This window comes from Triticum dicoccoides, chromosome 5B, assembly GCF_002162155.2.
Source record: "Triticum dicoccoides isolate Atlit2015 ecotype Zavitan chromosome 5B, WEW_v2.0, whole genome shotgun sequence".
NCBI classification, from domain to species: Eukaryota; Viridiplantae; Streptophyta; class Magnoliopsida; order Poales; family Poaceae; genus Triticum; species Triticum dicoccoides.
The window spans coordinates 476,806,705-476,824,218 of record NC_041389.1 but is presented as its reverse complement, the minus strand read 5'-3'; the positions used below and the strand labels follow the sequence as shown (position 1 = coordinate 476,824,218).

The 17,514-nt window shown below is 45.7% G+C and overlaps 1 protein-coding gene across 1 annotated transcript; it reads right to left on the bottom strand.

Annotated features, from left to right (window-relative positions):
* Positions 1-256: 256 nt before the first annotated feature.
* On the bottom strand, positions 257-6,890 carry LOC119309782 (type I inositol polyphosphate 5-phosphatase 13-like). Its single transcript, XM_037585702.1, has 11 exons — positions 5,760-6,890; positions 5,364-5,616; positions 4,447-5,254; positions 3,575-3,699; positions 3,365-3,449; positions 2,814-2,967; positions 2,650-2,687; positions 2,308-2,575; positions 1,992-2,115; positions 1,537-1,897; positions 257-1,126 (listed from the first exon to the last, which is right to left on the bottom strand). The coding sequence occupies exons 1-11, from the start codon at positions 6,691-6,693 to the stop codon at positions 722-724; spliced, it is 3,555 nt and encodes a 1,184-aa protein (XP_037441599.1). The 5' UTR covers positions 6,694-6,890; the 3' UTR covers positions 257-721.
* Between the last annotated feature and the right edge of the window lie 10,624 nt (positions 6,891-17,514).

The window sequence follows — 17,514 nt, the reverse complement described above, 5'->3', positions numbered from 1 at the left end:
CCCTATGCCTCTATGCATTGAACACTAAACCAGAATAAGAAAACAGTAAAAAAAATCTTGCACCAAAAAATCTGTCTCAGCATAGTTTCTCGGTCCAGACTCAAGTTCATTTAATTTGCAGCAAAAATGAAGCACACTTCAGCTGAACAAAAATGTGTACTGTTATCGCCTATCCTGCACAACTACAAAGTACAAACTGAGATCAAAATTTGAAGGTCAGTATGATGACTGATATAATCACCATGGAAGACTCTTGGGCACAAAAAATTCTGGATGATTCAAGAGAACAATGAATTGATCTCTTATTGACAAAATGAATAAGCCATCAGTTACAAGATCATTAGCAGTTTTGAGTGAAGGAAAGAACAAGCCTAAGGTAATTCTATGAAACAGATTACACTGATCACTGTCCATTCATTAACAGGACGAATTTCCCCTAAAGAACACTCCTTAAGAATCAAGAGGGAAAATCCCACTCCCTAAAGAACACTCTTCAAGAAACAAGGAGGAAAAAATCAACTTATTTTTTAGCAGTGGCATGACTCTAGACTCCTTGTTTGGGCTACACAGAGAATGGCAGCTGGTAGAGGTAAGTGAAGCATATGTACAGAACCGGAGCAACTCCTTCCCTTCCTGGTTTATGTGAGACATCTAAAGGCTTCCCTGACCCCCCATCTCCTAGACAGAACTGCAGTATTGATTGTATTCCTTTCTACAGGCCTCAGGGACAACGCATGCGGTACAAATCATGCACCTCCGTGCTTGCGAACTGCGCGTAGTCCTGTTGTTGTTGACGACTCGTCTCCTTCTTCTTGGAAGAACGCTTAGACGGCGCTTCAGTGGGCATGTTATTGACTGGTGGAGTTAGTGTGACCGGTGGGTTGATAGGTGGGGGCGCTGATGTTGCTGGGCAGCGATGTCGGACATTGATCATGTGCGTCTTGGTTTCAGTTGAGGTGCTACCAGTTATGTTTACCATAATAACAGCTTCCTTGTCCCTGGTGTCTTCACACCACCAGTTTTGTGGTATCCCGTCCACAAATTCTTCTTGTGTGTAGAAGTCCTCATGGTGTATTGTAATATCCACGGTTTCTCCTGGTTTAATAAGACCGTTCGCTGGTAGGACCTGTCGTGCGATAGTAAATTAGAAGTTGGTTATGGTATTCAGCATAAAGGCAAAGACAAATCGAGAATGCCAAAGAACCCGCACTTCAGAACAACTGTCTGCCATGGTCAGTCAAACTTCTGCAGTGATTCAGTAATGACTAACGATTATTGATCTATATGGGAAAATGGCTACATAGTTTGTTTCTTATAATCTTTTCTAGAAATTATAAGGAGTAATAATCGATGAATCATATGGTTCCTATAGGTTGCCGTGAGGACCTACATATAGACTGAAGTTTCACATCATGGAGTCATCGATGGATCATATGGTTCCTATAGGTTACCTTTAGACACCATGATGGTACAACATAGAAAGTTGGTCGAAAATTTAGTTGTATGCAAGTAAAAAATATATATAGTCATTCATACCTCAAGCCAAAGTGGAAAGCCAAATGATGCCCTTGGAATAATCTCTGGTTTAGTCCCATCGTCCTTTTTGGTCGACTGGCCTTCACATAGGATTTCAAAAGCTGCTTTGCTTGTTTCACAATTATTGGTAATTTGGAAAACAATATTCTCTTGATTTTCCAATATAATTTCCTCTGTGCTAACTGTGCTGTCAGGAACAAAACAAGACTCCTTAAGCATAGACCGCACTTCCTCATTCGATTTGGTTATTTCTCCATACTCCTGTCTTCTTGTTAACTCATCTACTCGTGCAATATCAACGCTAAATGTGCACCTCACAGGTTTATGATCACTCTCTGTGACCTCCATGACAGCTACATACCTATTAAAACAGAGGTAAAACAATATGCATATGAGAGAAAGGAATGGTGGGATATCACAAGGAGAAATCAAGAAAAAGTGTTGTAGTAGCTGACGATGTAATTGCAGCAACTACAGGGCACTCTAGCGAGCATTCGGCGACTGATACAGCACGACTGTCGCGATATAGCACCCTATCACACCAAGCAGGTATCCGCTTCTTCTCACCCGAATCATACCCTACAAGGCAGTTGAATAAGAAGCTTCAGAACCAATGGTTTTATTTACTACGTGCTAATAAATTACAAAGCGATTAAGAAATATATATTTCTAAGTGAGCCAGTGGCAAGATCTGAGCAGAGTTTTAAAAAAAAAATCATCGCTGAACAGAAAATAATTGATCAAATGCTTGTAGAATCAAAAGAGGCATACCTCCAAGACCTGGCGCGTGCTTTTGGAATTTGTAAGTCGGTGGGAATTTGATCAGACCTTCACGCATTCCTTGAAATACTTTTCCAGCTTTCATTTCTGCTCGAAGCTGATCCTTCTCTCTTAGCCAATCAAAGCTTCTTTGGGAAACCATGTCCCTTGCTTCATCATATGTGATACCATAAAGCCGGTAGTTGAAATCACCAAGAAAGACAACCATATCAGCATCAGCCAAGTCAGGCCTGACCTCATCAACCTGATTTCCATTAACCTGCCATTACCACAAAATCTGGACATTAGCATAATTCATCAGTATGGATATCCTGAAGGTTAGAGAACACGTACATTCACTGTTTTGTGCAATTGGACAGATGTAGCAGAAGCTGAAACAAAAGAAATCACAAGGGTTAGAGAAAGTACTTTTTGGTGCTTGAAACAACATTATGAAATACATATGTAACACCTAAAGTCCAATACAAAAATATATGGAAATTAAATAGGAAACGAACATGTGGATCCATGAGGTTTGTTGAAAGCCATTGTACGATAAATGTGATCGAAGTCAGCATTGCGCCTGGCAACAGCTTCCAGATGTGCAGCAAAATGATTGCTCACAAAACACATTTTACGATCGTAGACTCTTATTCTTAATCCTACACCACCCTGCAGAAGAATCACTTGTCATGACACAAGGAAAATAACTGGGGAGCATGACTTAGACAGATGCAACAAAATATAAATCGGAGCAGTGATCAGTGACTTGAATGTGCTCCTGCATGCAAGTGTTTCTTCCTATTCAGAGAGGCTTGCTTATGAAATCGTAAATAGAATTTCATTTTCCCACATAATATATACCACAGAAGCCCTTTATCTTGTAAGGAGTATACAAAGAAAAGATCCTCGAATATCTGGCGAGTACTCTACCGATTACTTCGTTCCAACTTTCATTCTTCATGTTTAGAAACTTGTCATTATGGTAGTTGTACATAAGGACACAGCCTTCAAAAATGGAGGCTACAACGAGGAACTTGAATGTCTGTACATATATACCATCATATACCTTATTGCCGATGGCACGTCCAAGACCACATGGAACTGCTGCAGCCTCAACATCACCGACATATGGCTTAAGACTTTTTCTTGCCCTTGAAAAGTTAATATTTTCCATATTATGTATATCACATGAGAACGGAAACTCAACAGGTTATCATTATGCGGCAAGAGAAATTTGATTGTAATTCTAAAAAACTAATTCATGATAGGCCCATACCATGCAGCAATAAGCAATGCAGCCAACTGCCTAGAACCAACTCGGTGGAATGATGTCCCCTCATCAAGTGCTTTGCCTATATTGTCTATCCACCATTGACCATTGGCACTTCCCTCAAGTCCTACCTAAAACCAGGAACAAGGGAAGTTCAGTAAAGCGTGTGACTCGGGGATACTTACACATAATGAAAGCAACAATATGAGCCATCACGGAGATCATAATTTTTAAATTTGAGAGAGAAAGTAAAACAATCAAAATAAGATAGACTTAGCAAAAAGAATGATGCAGATGACATTTTGGTTCATTCAAGTGAATATCATAAAATTGGAAGTGTCCAAGAAAAATCATAGTTGCCATGAAACAATACATAAATCATGCCGCATTGATGATTGATAACCATAAGCTTGGTTGCTGGGGAAAGCAACAACTAATGACTGAATTGTACAATATCAGGAAAAGACAAAACAGCAAAACCGCAATAAATATGGCTAAAACATGTTAGTCAGAGTATAATGAACAACATTACAACTTGGAACAGTATTGAAGTGTTCTTTTCGCATAAGAATGGTGGTAATTGCTTTAGAAAAAAAATATGTTGTCAGAAAACTAACCTCGGTGGTGAAAATTCAAGAGTTGAGAGTGATCTAAAGCACACAAATGGAATCTAAAGTGAACAACCCCACTCTTACAAAAGTAAATTACTAAGATAGTGCGATTGGCATGTTGAACCACATATTTCGAATTAACATTCCTAAAGCAGGATTATTGTTAATGTTCTTAGCTACCAGTACATACTTCGACACAGGCTTTAAATAATTGATTGATTGAACAGCAACAAAATGAATGACTGAAAGGGAGATAAAGTATCTCACAGTTTCTTTTGCTGCAGAAATTGCGAGAAAACCTGCACCCATCTCGACCTCTTGTAATCCAACGACAACTAACCCAACATCAGATGCTACGCTACCCAACCATGCTTTAAGTGACTCGGCAGTTGCTTTTCCCTGCGCTACATTCCAACTTCCAACCATTATGTTTATCTTTTCCATTCTAGTGTATGACAATTCTTTGTTAGCCAATTCAGTTCGCAAAACATCATCAAGAGGTCCAGGGGAAGTCAGTGGCCATCCCCGGATACCGCCGTGATGTGCCAGAGTGTAGATGTAAGAACCACCAATCGCCATCCTTATGACCGGGCAGCTATGTCCGGTCCATCCTGCGAGAAGGTTACCATCGACATCCATGACTTGAACAGTACCACTGGCGTAGCCGACCCACACCCTATCTCCGAGTGCCTTTATGCACTGCACAGAAGAAGTATGATGCTGGAACTCCTGAATTCGGTTCCCATTTCCATCCCACTGGATAATGCAACCATTTGTGCATCCAGACCAAATTGCCCCATCATCTGCTTGAGCCACTGCTCCTGTTCTCCGGTTATCTTCGACGAATGTCCCCTTTGTTGCAACCCTGCGCACCGCGTCGGCTGCTCCCATTAAGGCATTCCTAGATTTCTGGAAGAAGTTCAAAGAGCCTCCCGACTTGTCCTTCTTGGATGGTTTTACTTTGACCTCTACTTCCTCCATGGGTTGCTCTGGCATGACCGGTGCATCTAGCCGAGCCGACTCAACTTGGCCATCCATTCCAAATACTTTGAGCAGCTCCCTTGTACGAGCATCCCTGAGGCACACATTTCAGTACAATCTACAAGTTAAAGCAGCTACCTGGCAAAGAAGACGGTAATCTAATCTAAACAGAATATTTCATATTGGTATTTCTGAAGGCATACCAGAGAGCAAATGTCATGCTTGTCAGGGTCCAAACCTTGGCCCGAGAATGATCGGCGAGCATGTACTTAACATCGGATGCAGGGAGAGAGCATACGTTGCCAACTGTGCAATGGTTCCTGAGGTCAATGTATGCCCTCTCCACCAACAATGCAGCCATGTGCCTCTCTTCCGGTGACAGCGAGAGGGACTTGGCAATGGCGTCGTATGGCCATGCCTTTATGACTCCAGCCTCTGAGCCCGACCATATCTCACCTGTCAGATTCAAAGTCAAACCAAACCGCGCATACAATTTCGTCAGAAATCTTCACACTTGGCAAGCACATATGCACATACAACAGAAATGCATTGTCACAATATGAGGAGATCATAAATACTACAGTAGATGGCATGCTCACCATATGAGGTGATGGCCATGGAGAGCACGGGCGTCCGGCCGTAGGCCTGCCACGTGAGGGCTTCCCTGAACACGGGGGCGCTGTTGGGTCCACCGTGTGCGCTTCCCCCAACGCTCCCTTCCCCGCCTGAACCAGGAGGCGGAGGCGCGGGCGCCGTGGCGGCCGTCTCGAGGTCCATGCGCCACGAGCGGATCCTCCCGTCCTTGTGCCCCGTCCACAGCAGCCCGTTGGCCTTGTCCATGGCGACGCAGAGCGCGGGCGGCGCCGGCACGCCCTCGCGGAAGGGCGCGCTCTCCTCGTCGCCGCGGCGCGCGCCAGCGCCCCAGCCGGCGAACACCTCGTCGAGCGCCCACACCCTGATCCCGGACTCGGCCCCGGCCCAGAGCTGGCGGCGCTGCGGATCGGAGGCGAGCGTGCGGAGAAAGGAGCCGGCCTGCGTCTCCCGGAGCGGGTGGGGCCGCACCTCGAGCGGGGGAGGGCGGTGCGGGTGCATTGCCGCGCGGAGCGGCACGCGGAAGATGCCCTTGCCGCCGCCCGCGCCGACGAACTCCGGGAGGGTGCCGGCGCCGCCGCCGTACTCGGACATGGCGCGCTCGAGCGTCATGGAGCCGTCGCTGGCGCCGCCGACGGAGCGGCGGGAGCTGGGGCCGGAGGAGTAGGAGGCGCTGGGGTGGTGGTGGTGCTGCTGCTGCGGCGGGAGCGGCGGGTGGTACCCGGCGGGGGCGCCGGCGGAGGGGTCGTGGTGCGCGTAGGAGAGGGAGTGGGAGGCCGGGAGGATGTGGTCGTCGTCGAGGCTGTGGTTGCGGAGCGCGGCGCGGCGCGCGGACGCGGTGTCCCCGCGCGACAGCGGCTGGCTGTAGGAGATGCCCCTCCGCTGCGGCGGCCGCGACGAGGCGGCGGCCAGCTCCTTGAGCGCCTCGTCGTCGGGCTCCATGGGTGTGATCGTGATCGCGCCCCCGCCGCCGACGGCCGGTCGATCTGATGTGCGCGCGTGCGGCCTGATCGGTGAGTGGTCCTGGGGCTGGGCGTGGGAATGGGAGCGGGGGGGATAAGATGGAAATGGTCAAGATGGCGAGGCGAGGGAGGAGGGCGCGGCGAGGGAGGCGCGGGGGAGGGAGTGGTCGGGGGTCCGATAGCCCGCGCGCCACCCGCGGCCGTCGGAGACGGAGGCCAAGGGGGGGCGCGTGTCGCGTGCTCCTGTCTGCGGACCGGGCCCCACTGTCAGCGCCCAAGGCTATTTTTTCACTCTTTTCGTCATTTCTCTTCTCCTCGCATGAAATTTCCTTCAATCTAAGCCACCTAAATTAGCACTGCCACAAGATTAGTTACAATCTAACAGTCAGCCAAGCAAATGTTATTGTAGGGACAGTAGGGTATACACGTTTCAGGTTCCAATTTATTTCAAATGTGATAAATTATTCCTAATACTTTGAAACATCCTAGGTTGTTTACGGGCCACACCTCTTTCCCTGACCTACACGAGCGGTGGCGGCGGCTGACCTACCCTACTAGCCGGCGAGTCCGAGCGCCCCTTCTTCCTCTGCCAGTCGCTCCAACAACAGGAGGGGGCGGGGACCGTAGGTCTTCGGTCTGATGGTGGTAGGGTTAGAATAAATTTAGGATTGTCACCATTCTGTGGCGGTGAGGCGATGTTGTCACGGTCAACATGGAATAAGGTCTCCCAGTCTTGTCTCGTACCAGTGATGCTTCTTCATATCATCGAGAGGTGTGTAGAAGATGGTGTGTCCCGAATCTGATTCTTTAGGGTTGCTTTTTTTTCCTATAGGTTTGTCTCGATCGCACTATCCTACACAACGAACAATGTGGTTGTACATCTTGGTCATCTGGCTCCAGTTCTAATCTATGATGGTTGGCAAGCCTCAGTCCTCTTAGGGAGCGTAGGAGATTTGTGCTCTTCGACTCCGTCTGGTCGAAACTGAGGTGTTATGTGGGCCTTGTCTTGGGTTTTTTTCTTCTTCAGGGCGGCGATTTGTTATGCAGGTTGCGGCCACCTGGGTCTTATGGTCTACAAGGACGATTTTATACTTCTGCAAGATCCTAGGTTTAAACAAGTTTTTTCTGCTAAGACACGAGGCAGAGGCGGCACCGAGCTTTGCTTAAGGTGTGTCGTCGATGACGGGAAGAGCACGGGGCCGGTAGAGGCGGCACCGAGCTTTGCTTAAAGCGTGTCGTCGATGAAGGGAAGAGCACATGGCAGAGGCGGCACGAGCTTTGCTTAAGGCGCGTCATCGATGAAGGGAAGAGCACGAGGCAGAGGTGGCACCGAGCTTTGCTTAAGGCGCGTCGTCGATGAAGGGAAGAGCACGGGACATCGCCACATATATTCTCCTCCGATTGCGCGCATACGATGCAGGGCGGCGGCGGTGCTCGATGTATTCACATCAATAGGTGCGACAAGGGGGTGTGGCTCTGTGGACCAAGGGGATGGGGGCACAACGATGAAGGTCCAACCCCCATCCCTTGAGTGGCGACATATGGCCAACCGAAGGGGAGGCCCCTGTTCCTCTTTTTTTACTGGAGCACGATTGGTTCGTTTCCTCGAGAGGTAACCTCCTCTGTCTGAGGAGGGAAATAATGAATCGATATCCACTTACTAGTAGAAAAGGTGGGTAAATACTCCCAACTTCTGGAGAACATAGCAAAATAGTTAGTTGTGAAGTTGGAAAATTGGGGTGGCCCGGAAGCCAAAAATGCAGTACCAAGTTATAGGCTTTTCACCGCCGCCCGATTCGAGCTCCCCCTGCCGCCCCGCCGCCGCCACCGGATCCCCACACGCACCCGTTGCCATGCCACCGCCGCGCTTCCACCACTCTATTCGAGATTCTCGTGCCGCTACGCCGCCGCCAATCCGCCACCCGATTCGAGCTCCCGCGACCGGACATTTGAGATCCCCGCCTGCCGCATTTGACGCTAGACGCTCGGGCGCGGCACCACTCCTCGTCGCTCAGCCGCCGACGCTCCTCTCGAAGCTCGGTTGCCACCGCTCGATCCACAGTCGCGTTGCCGCCATGTCGTTGAAGAAAATCTCGAACAGTAAGACCGGCTTCTTCAGGGTGCAGAAGAAGCAGTCTGAAAACTTCGGTGTGGAGTTCCAGTGCGATGGCTATTGCTACTGAATCAACACGTTCAACTCCGTCACATGGTCCTGCGTGCATACGACATTGCCACGTGGCATTTTGTCCGGCAGAGGCACGAGATGAACTTCCCAGAGATCGAGACTCAGGCGGACACGGGGCTAATTGGGCTGAAGAATATTAACATTTGGCGGATGAACGAGAAGGAGGAGGAGGAGAAGAATAGGCCGGTAATTCTCTTTGCTCCCGGCGATATTGATGACACGGCGATGACAAGGTTCGCGCGGGAGCATCCAAAGTATGTCCAGGCCGAGCGCTAGTTCTTCTGTAAGCACAAGGCTGAGCAAAAGAAGAAGAGGATGAAGGAGGAAGAGGCCGGCCCCTCGACGATGATCACCATTGAGTCCGACTACAGAAGCATGGTAGTTGGACACCAGATAAGGCTGAAAGAAATCATCGCTACCTAGGTATGTCGTCGTGAATATATAATATTAGTACACTGCACAAGGTTGTTTTGGCAAGAAGCGTACCTTGTGCAGCAAACTGCTATACTTCATGTAGGAGTGAGCCTATTGTTTTGTAAGGCAAAAATCATGTTCTACTCCCGAGCTCATTTGAGCTTGGGATGGACAGTAAAATCTAAAAAAAATAATTGAAATATTTTTGGTGCAAATATTACCAAAAGTTTTATGTGCTCACAAAATTTCATGTTGAAAAGACATTTTTGGAAATCGTGGCAAAAGAAACAAAATCAACACTCCAAAATGCTTTCGAAAACAACATTGTTGAAGCATCATTTTTGTTTTTTTTATGATGGCTTTCAAAAATGTGATTTCAAGATGAATTTTTGCAAACACGTAAATTTTTTGTCAATGTTTGTACAAAAAAATCAGAATTTTTGATTTGTTTTTATTGGATTTTACTGTTCATCCAAGCTCATGTGAGCTCTGGCTCAGAAACTCCACATCCATTGTAAGCAACTTTTTTATATAGAAAGTTATATTACGAGTGGGCTCGCATTTTGGTTTTTTCTAGTGCAAGATATGCCTTTTATGAAATGCACAACAATAACTGCCATCCTTTTTTAGGTTCTGCCAATGGCCGACTGGGATGTCTCTACTTTCTCATCACCTCGATGATATATTGTCAGGGTAAGGAATTATTAGGAAAATTCACACACACACACACACACACACACACACACACACACACACACACACACACACACACACACACACACACACACACACACACACACACACACACATTTTCAGCTCATCGCGTTTACTCTAAACAATATCTCTTCTAAACAAAATATAATATTATCAGTTTTGCTAGAACTCATCTAGATGAGATATAATTTGGTCTCATTCACCTTTTATAGCCATTGGATGTGATGCTATAAGATGTGTGTGTGCTGACGCGGGTTATATCTGTTCTTGTTTTTAAAGTGAATGAAACCTAATAATATCTCATCCAGATGAGTTCTAAGTACTCCCTAATATTATTTATGATCTAGTGTCTATTTGCAAAATTTCTTTCTAAAAATTAAATTATTTGTTAGCTATTCCACAACAACGTGTGGGGTATCATCTACCAACCCACACCATGACAAAGGAATTGCTTCATACAACCAATTGGTCTTAGGGATGCAAGAGTGGGTCTCACTAAGCCCGCAAAACATGAAAAATTCTCCGGTAACGATAGGTGATGGGTGGGAGGGTTGGTACATGCTTTCTTTTGCTATATATATATATATATATGTATATATATATATATATATATATATATATATATATATATATATATATATATGGTTTTCCAAAATGAAATATCTCTTAACTGGACGTCAAATTACAGACTATTTTCACAGTTGCGTTAGTTGTGCCAAGAGCTTCAAAACTAAATCTTATATTGATAGGTTTTAATATATTTTTCTTAGACTTAACTTGTACTCTCAATTCCCCATGCGACAAACTTGTACTTCACACTATTAGGATCAGCACATACGCCGGGTGCCACAAACACTCCAAAGGACCAAATCCCGCCGGCAAAGGCTTTGCCGAGTGCTATACTCGGCAAAGGCCACCCGACGTACAGCTCTCATGCAAACAGGAGTTTGTCAAGAGCCAAATGTCGAGTGCTCGGCGAAATAAAGTGACTTACGGGCGACGAACGGAGACGGCGCAGCAGGTACTCGGCAAACGGACAAGGCATTGCCGAGTGGGTGCACTCGGTAAAACTATTGAGCTGAATTAAAAAAAAAAGACGACAGGGTGCTGCTGCCGCCGCCACCCGGGGTCGTCGCACTCGGTACTGACGATGGATACTGCTCGCTGGCTCGCTACCTAGCTCTACGTGTTGCTGCTGCTTGTGCTTGAGCTAGCTAGCTCCACGTATGACTGCTGCTTGTGCTCTGCTCGCCGCTGTCACCGCGTGCGGCTGCTTGTGTTCACCGCCGACGCATACTGCTGCTCGCGCGTGCGTGCGCCCTTCAGCCTCCCTGCGTTGGAGCTCGCGGGGTCGTCAACTCTCTCGTCGTGCTCGCGCATGGGCTTGGTCGGAGCGGCAGGGACGAATGCCTCAAGGTCGCGGCCTTGGCGGAGTACTTCGGCATCGGCATGCGGGCGAACCGAGTCCGGATGGCGCGCATGTGAACCTCGAGTCGTGCCTTAAGGTGGTGGCCCTGTCGGAGTCCGCCGCCGCGTGCTGCGGCTGCTCAAGTCCTACGCCGGCGTGCTTCGAGCCCTCCATGGACGCGTGTGAGTGCGAGAGACGAGAGAGAGGATAAGGCAGTGTGTGGCTGTGTGAGTGAGATGCATATATAGGTGAGTGTGTTTGTGTCTGTTGTGACAGCGGCGTGTGACGTGTGTGGTTGTGATCTCCAGAGTGATACAAGATATGTGGTTGTATGCTTGCCACGTCATCGATTCGTGGCATTGCCTTCCAACCAATCACATGCAAGTAAACTTTACCGAGTGTTACACTCGGTAAATACATGTTTTTTCCTTTTTTATTATTTATTGTTCATCAAATATGGTCTACTTTCTTTGGAAATTAGAGTGGTGCCATTTTGCACCTTGGTTTCGTACTCCCTTCACAAAAAATACTCATTTGTGACAAATTTGAATTACATTTGGAAAATTGGCATAAAGTCATTTAAATGTGCGAAAGTAGCTAGAAAACTAGATAATCTATGAAATTTTGGAATTGTGCATAAAATATGGTCTTCTTACTGTGATAATTGGAATGGTGCCATTTTGCACCCTGTTTTTTGTACTTGCTTCACAAAAGACACCCATTTTTGACACTTAGAAAATGAAAATTAACTTTTTTGTATAAAAAAGATTGGAAACTCTATTCGGCAACATTGTTTGTAATGCCAAGACGCACCAATGTGTCTAATTTGGGCACACTATACTAAACAATACAATGAATATGTATGTCATCTTGGCCCTTTGACTTGAAAGCCATGAATGTTCATACACGATAGCCCGTTTTGTGAAGGAACTTTTTTCAAATTAGTTATATTGAAAATTTGGTATTTTTCCTTGCAAATAGTACACATAAAAGGACTCATGCGAAAGGATTGCATTTTTTAAACTTGTATTCTTTTTCTTTCAGTTTTTCCAAAGCGGGGTCAAAATGGTCGGCATGGCTATTCATCACAAGGGGTTGAATCTCTCAAAAACTCTAAGTGGTTCTCCCATATAATGACTATTTGTGTACCTAAAAGTAATTTTTGCTATTTTTTATGACAGAGCTATCACACATTTGCAGTTCAAATTTGAATTACTTTTAAGGAATTGATGTAAAGTCATTTAAATGTGGGAAGGTATCTAGAAAACTAGAAAATCCATGAAACTTAGGAATTGTGCATAAAATATGGTCTACTTACTGTGATAATTGGAGTGGTGCCATTTTGCACCCTGAGATTTGTACTTGCTTCATACTAAAAATCACCCATTTTTGACACTTAGAAAATGAAAATTGTTTTTTTTTGTATAAAAAAGTAGGAAACTCTATTTGGCAACATTGTTTCTAATGTCAAGATGCACCTATCTGTCCAATTTGGGGACATTTTAATAAACTATGTAACGAATATGACCATCACCTTGGTCCTTTGACTTGAAAGCCATGAATGTTCATACACGATAGCCCATTTTGTGAAGGATTTTTTTTTCAAATTTATTATATTGAAGGTTTGGTATTTTTTCTCGCAACTAGTACACATAAAAGGACTCCATGCGAAAGGATTGCATTTTTTAAACTTGTATTCTTTTTCTTTCATTTTCTTCAACACGGGGTCAAAATGGTCAACATGGCTATTCATCACAAGGGGTTGAATCTCACAAAACTCTAAGTGGTTCTCCCATATAATGACTAATTTTGTATCTAGAAATATTTTTTGCTAATTTTTATGACTGAGATATCACACACTTAAAGTTCAGTTTTGAATTACTTTTGGGAAATTGACATAAAGTCATTTAAATGTGCAAAAGTAGCTAGAAAACTAGAAAATCCATAAAACTTGGGAATTGTGCATAAAGTATGGTCTACTTACTGTGATAATTATGGTGGTGCCATTTCACACCCTCATTTTTGTAGCTGCTTCACAAAAAACACCCAGTTTTGACACTTAGAAAATGAAAATTGATTTTTTGTACAAAAAAATAGGAAACTCTATTTAGCAACATTGTTTGTAATGTTAAGATGCACCTTTGTGTCTAATTTGGGAACATTATAATAAACGAATGTTGGGGCGGCTGCCGGAATCCCCCTCGCGTGGCTTCCTGGCCAAGAGGTCATCCGGTGGCCCCGACGGTCTATGGCGTTGACCGACACCGAGAGGGGGTAGGGCACGGTGAATACCTGCTTGTACGTGTTACTGCAGGTCAGTGCGAGGCATCAGACCAATCTGAGGCTATCCACTCACATGATTGCCCACCGTCGGCCCGATTTGGGGGACAACACGCATCCAGTGATCGACGTTCCTGCCCGTGTGTCCGATATGTGAGGCATCTGCCACGTTAGTGTTTTGCACTGGTTATTCAGACACCACACCACCCTTTCATACGTATTCCTAGGCCACACGCATGTTGGGGCGGCTGCCGGAACCCCCCTCGTGCGGCTTCCCGGCCGAGAGGTCATCCGGTGCCCCTGGCGGTCTATGGCGTTGACCGGCACCGAGGGGGTAGTGGTAAGTGATATTTTTACATGCTTGACTAATCACCTTACTATTATTGTTACACTCTACCAAGAGGGGGTGTACCGGCCGAGCGGCCACGAGGTGGCCTCGGACGGTCTACGGCGTTGACCAACACCGAGAGGGGGTAGGGGTCTGCCACGTCAAGGATGTGCATAGAGTATTCATACACCACACCACCCTTTCGTACAAATGCAAGGGCCACACGCATGTAGGTCCAGTTGCTGGACCCCCTGTCGGTGTCAAAACCGGCGGATCTAGGGTAGGGGGTCCCGAACTGTGCATCTAAGGCTAATGGTAACAGGAGGCTGGGGACACGATGTTTACCCAGGTTCGGGCCCTCTCGATGGAGGTAATACCCTACTTCCTGCTTGATTGATCTTGATGATATGAGTATTACAAGAGTTGATCTACCACGAGATCAGAGAGGCTAAACCCTAGAAGCTAGCCTATGGTATGATTGTTGTTGTGTCCTACAGACTAAACCCTTCGGTTTATATAGACACCAGAGGGGGCTAGGGTTACACAGAGTCGGTTTACAGAGGAGGAGATCTACATCCGAATCGCCAAGCTTGCCTTCCACGCCAAGGAGAGTCCCATCCGGACACGGGACGAAGTCTTCAATCTTGTATCTTCATAGTCCAACAGTCCGGCCAAAGTATATAGTCCGGCTGTCCAGATACCCCCTTTGAAAGTGCTAGTTATCGACTAGAGGGGGGGGGAGTGAATAGGCAATTTTTATCAAAGTCTTCAAAATGTGGAAGTTTCGAAGACAAACAATAGAAAAGACCTAATTGATATGCAGCGGAAGATAAACTACAACAAGCAAGCCATAGTCAAGTATGCAATAGTGTTAGCGTACGAAGACTAATAGCAGCTAGGTAGTAAGGATCAGGATGGAAGATAGTATGAAGCCAATCAACAATAGTAGTCAAGCAATGAAGTCAAACAGATAAGAGAGATAAGCAATGACTTCATGAAGACAAACTCAAAGTAAAGGAGGGAAGGGATAGAACCAGTCACTTGTTGAAGACACAGAATTTGTTGAACCAGTTCCAGTTGTTGTGACAACTGTACGTCTGGTTAGGGAGGCTGAGATTCAACTCAGAAGACTGCGTCTTCACCTTATTCCCCTTGAGCTAAGGACACACAGTCCTCGCCCAATCACTCTGGTAAGTCTTCAAGGTAGACTTCCGAACCTTCATGGGCTTCGTTCACCGGCAATCCACAATGACTCTTGGATGCTCAGAACGCGATGCCTAACCGGCTGGAGGATACACAGTCCTCAAGTGTAACAAGTCTTCAGGTCACACAGACAGAAAGACTTCAGTGATGCCTAACACTCTTTGGCTCTGGGTGTTTAGGCTTTGTCCTCGCAAGGATTTCTCTCTCAAAGGCTTCGAGGTGGGTTGCTCTCAAAATGACAAAAGCCGTAAACTAACTCTAAGCAGCCACCAATTTATGGTGTAGGGGGTGGGCTATTTATAGCCACAAGGCAACCCAACCTGATATGTCCGAAATGACCCTGGGTCACTAAGGAACTGACATATGTTCCAACGGTCAGATTTCAAACACAGACGACAACTTTACTTGGGATACAAGCAAAGCTGACTCATCCAGCTCTGGATAAGATTTTCTCTCATTTTATTCGCTCGAAGACAAAGGCTTTGGGTTGAGCATCACTTTAGTCACTCTGACTTAGTTCACTTGGACCCCACTTAACAGTACGGTGGTTCCTATGACTCAACAAAGAAGAAAAGGAAACAACGAAACAACTCAGTCTTCGCGCTCCATAGTCTTCACTCAGTGTCTTCTCATGTCATAGTCTTCAATGTGAACATCTTCACACACCACCATTGTCTTCAATGTCTTCATGCATTTTTAGGGGTCATCTCCGGTAGGTAAACCGAATCAATGAGGGACACTACCTGTGTTATCCTGCAATTCTCACAAACGCATTAGTCCCTCAACCAACTTTGTCGTCAATACTCCAAAACCAACTAGGGGTGGCACTAGATGCACTTACAATCTCCCCCCTTTTGGTGATTGATGACAAACTAGTTGAAGTTTTCAACGGGAAAGAAGTATGTGAAATTGTAAAGGATAGCGTATTGTCTTCATAAGTGGCAAGGGCTCCCCCTAAAGATGTGCATATAAATAATTTGCTTTTGGAATGCAAATGCACATGGCAGGTTGTACTTGTGGAGATCCTCTTCAACTTATGAAGATAATTCATCATGCACGAAATGATATAGCTAAGAGAATGACATGCATAATGAAAAATGGACGTCTGCAGAATGATCTAAGTGCGGAAGTTATCATCGCACGTGGAAACGCAAATAAGTAGCAGACGACCATCAAGTTTAAGTGTTACAACTCAAAGAATGAAGTGTATCAAAGGCAAGAGTTGTAAGCACTAGGCAAAAATATAAAGCAACCGCCCTTATGAACCCGCTTGAAGACTATCAACTCATATGCTTCTCCCCCTTTTGTCAGTAATGACCAAAAAGGTTTGAATACATAGAGCATCTACTCATCTTCTTGAGGAGTAGGTGAAGCAGCAGGGTTGTCGTTGTTGGTTGGCGGTGCAGACGAACTTGGTGCAGTGTCGATGCGTGCAGAAGTAGGGGGCGGTGAAGTTGCATCGTCCTCATCATCGATCACATTGGCATTTACAGTTGCCGCAGAGGAAGAATAGTCAGAGTCTTCAAGAGATGGAGTTCTACGTAGGACAGCATTCCGTGGAGGAGTGGAGTCAAACTTGAATCTTTCAGTGAAGCGTTCGTCTTGAAGAGCTGCTTCAGCACTGAGCAGGGTCAAACTCTTCCATGATCGCTGATAGGTTTTGTGAGTGACAAATGCATTCTTGGTGGCAAGGTTTCGAATGCGATTTACATCCACCAAGAGACTTTGCATCTGACGCTTGAGCAAAAAATGATGCTTATCTTGCTTCTGATGCAGGGCCACAAGAAGTTCTCGGTCATTTAGGACCCGAGAGCGCTTCCGAGGCCTTTGAGCAATTGTGCTTGCAGTAGCTTCAGTTGGTGCACGATGAGGTAGACGAATGTTTCCAGCCATCAGATAGACATGCGCGACAGCTTGGACTCCTTCCATAGGCTAAGTGAAGCTTTGATGTTCAGCATTTTGAAGACAAAGAGGCTTCTTGGCAGGTTCAGGGTATATAGCTTCAACTGACATATCAACCTCTGGTAGAAAGATCACATGATTGCGAGCAGAGGGTTGATAGTGTTGGAATATGCCCTAGAGGCAATAATAAATTAGTTATTATTATATTTCCTTGTTCATGATAATCGTTTATTATCCATGATATAATTGTATTGATAGGAAACATAGATACATGTGTGGATACATAGACAACACCATGTCCCTAGTAAGCCTCTAGTTGACTAGCTCGTTGATCAATAGATGATCGCGGTTTCCTAACCATGGACAT